Source organism: Amphimedon queenslandica, unplaced genomic scaffold (genome assembly GCF_000090795.2).
Source record: "Amphimedon queenslandica unplaced genomic scaffold, v1.1 AMPQUscaffold_8849_Cont19211, whole genome shotgun sequence".
NCBI lineage: Eukaryota > Metazoa > Porifera > Demospongiae > Haplosclerida > Niphatidae > Amphimedon > Amphimedon queenslandica.
Window position 1 is genome coordinate 1 of NW_003550878.1, and position 2,865 is coordinate 2,865.

The 2,865-nt window shown below is 36.6% G+C and overlaps 1 protein-coding gene across 1 annotated transcript; it reads left to right on the forward strand.

Annotated features, from left to right (window-relative positions):
- Positions 1-6: 6 nt before the first annotated feature.
- Positions 7-2,610, forward strand: LOC109591145 (phosphatidylinositol 3,4,5-trisphosphate-dependent Rac exchanger 2 protein-like; the record flags this gene model as incomplete). Its single annotated transcript, XM_020006943.1, has 5 exons — positions 7-221; positions 724-746; positions 1,566-1,637; positions 1,842-1,991; positions 2,365-2,610. Coding segments are annotated over exons 1-5 (679 nt in total), but the record flags the coding sequence as incomplete, so codon positions are not given.
- Between the last annotated feature and the right edge of the window lie 255 nt (positions 2,611-2,865).

Consider the following 2,865-nt stretch of genomic DNA (forward strand, 5'->3'; position numbering starts at 1 on the left):
TTGTGCTCTGTCATAAATGAAGCGAAACGTCGAATGGAAAGACTAGAAGCTATTGCCGAATGGCAGGAGACCATAGAAGGTTGGGAGGGATCGCCTGTAGTGGACACCTGCTCTGAACTTGTTAAAGAGGGATCATTGATAAAGATATCAGCTGGTAATATGCAGGAGAGAGTTTTCTTTTTGTATGATGGACTACTCGTCTACTGCAAGAGGGCAGCAAGGTAGAGAGGGAAAAAGAGAGAGGAGAGAGACAGAGAGGTGGGGGAGAAGGGAAGGAAAGAAGAGGAAAAGTATGCAGGGACATTACAATCCTTAATGATCTGTGTCACTATTATTCTATAAGCTATAAAAAAGTCTACATAAGTTATGTCCATATTGAAGTATAGATATGCCATTCAAGCATGTGATTGACAGCAGCTCCTGCACAGATAAAGAATTTTGTAGCTTACATGCCAATATTGTCATGTGTTTTGATTTGGTGGAGTTTTTACTATATATAGGAGTTTGTGAGTGTCTCAATTATTAGCATTGATGCACTTAGTGCATCTGTTTATGGTATCATGGCATATTTTGTCCCACTCTTTCTCTCTCTCCTACTCCCTCTCTCTCTCTTTCATTCTCCCTCTCCCTTTTCCTCCTACTCTCTCTTTTCCTCCTACTCTCTCTCTCTCTCTCTCTCTCACTCTCTCTCTTTTTCTCTTTCTCCTCTCTCTCCCAATGCAGCTTCTCATTAAGAACTAAAGCAGGTAAATAAACAATAACAACAACAACAAGTTTTCTATTCAAATCCAGCTACATATATATTATAACGCATTAAAGATGCAACACAGTAACACATATGCTGCGTATCATGTACATCTACATGTACAGGAGGCTGCGAGTACTTGCACATGTGCGTTGTTAGCATACTTCACTAATAATAACATAAGCTTGGTCCAGTTTATGTTTTCTCTCTGCCCTGGATTGTTGTATATCATATCAACCGTTCATTACGCCAGCTGCTTTCTCTTGACTTTATAAATAGCTCTCCTCCCTAAAGAATATACAGTTCACATGCATATCTTGTATATATTATAAGTACTGATACATACATATACATATTCTTGTACATAATGTATGAGTATTGGTAATCTTGCTGTATTGTTGTTGTGTGTACTTTGGCTGTGTGTGTAGGAGCATTATTGCAGCTGCTCCTGCTTCTAATACAACCTCTTCTGTTGATAGTCATGCACTGTCTGTTTGCAAACACTTGGAATGAAAAACAGTTAGACCTGAAGCCTCTGACCTAATGTACTCCGGCCATTAATCTTCTACTTATATAATAACATTACTGAACTATGTGATGCTGTATTGTTTAAAGTTGCCATTTTGAATTTTTACTTCGATTCAAGATTGACGTAGAATTAGAATTTGGTCAATTTTGCATTAAGCATTTACATGTATAACTTCAAAGTGTTATCTGCATCAAGACTCAAAAGGTTATTTTATATCGACTGTCAATCTTCCTTTAGAACTAAAATTGTTTAAGTTACTGTACTTGAATTTTTCCCTCTTATTTTTGTTAGAGAAGACATTAATATTCAAGGGAAGAATACCAGTGGCTAATATTGAAGTTGAAAACATTGAAGACGGATCAGGTTTGCATGTACACGTGTACATTTTATTATTATCATTGATATTGTTATTATTATTATTATTATTATTATTATTATTATCATTGATATTGTTATTATTTGTTTTTCCTCATTGTGATTATTATGTTTGGAAGCCATTATATATGAGTCCTAATTGATAATTAGTGGTTTGCCATCTCTCTCTCTCTCTCTCTCTCCCCCCTCTAGCTGACTGTCACACTTACGGCTACACTGTCAAGAACGGCTGGAAGATGAGGAACTTAGCAAAGAACAAGTGGTTTGTGCTAATAGCAAAGACACATAGCGAGAAACAGGAATGGATAGAAGCAGTGAGAACACTGAAAGACAGAATAAGAAGTAAATCACTAACTATAGATATACATGTACATATACATGTACATACATGTATATGTACATGTATGTACATGTACATGTACATTTGCCTTATATGAATTTACATGTATATTTATTGCCTTGCATAGTTGTATTTTTAATATCCCATTAATTCATGTATGATGTGTATGATTTGATAGCTTTGATATAATCAGTGTAATTTAATGCAAGTCCTTTTTGTGGGTTAGCCATGATTTTTAGATGTACATGTCATTATTGCATGCCTTATCCAGTGTCTCTTATCTTCTCCTTTACCTTTTAAAGCTACAATGTACATGTACATGTACCTGTATTGTTTTATCTCTCTTTCTATGTCCTTTTTCTCTTCTCTTCTCAGATGTTGCTGCTGGTATAGCTCGTGATACTAGGCTACTCATGTTAGACAAAGGACGTAAGCTTCATGAGTTGATACACAATAACTCTAAGATACTGTACGATCATCGCTATCGACTGAGATCCTACCCTCACTCGTTCAGTGGGTGTGACTTCACACGTTGGCTAGTTAAGATTGGAGAGGCGGGAGATGAAAAGGAAGGAGTTAGGTTAGGACAGGCGCTACTGGAGAATGGGATTATTCATCACGGTAAAAAATAACTTCTCTCTCTCTTCCTCCTCTTTCTCTCTCTTCCTCCTCTTTCTCTCTCTTTCTCTCTCATTTTTTAATTACAGTGTACTGTTATTTTTAACAGTTAGTAGTCAAATATTTGACAGTTAGGCCAGCTTTTGCTATCGTTAGCTTTGGCCCTACAACAGAGCACTTCTGCAGTGCATATTCTCTGTTCCACACACTTCTAAGCATTAGAAGAATCCAGCTTTATATAAACTAGCCTGCAGTCAT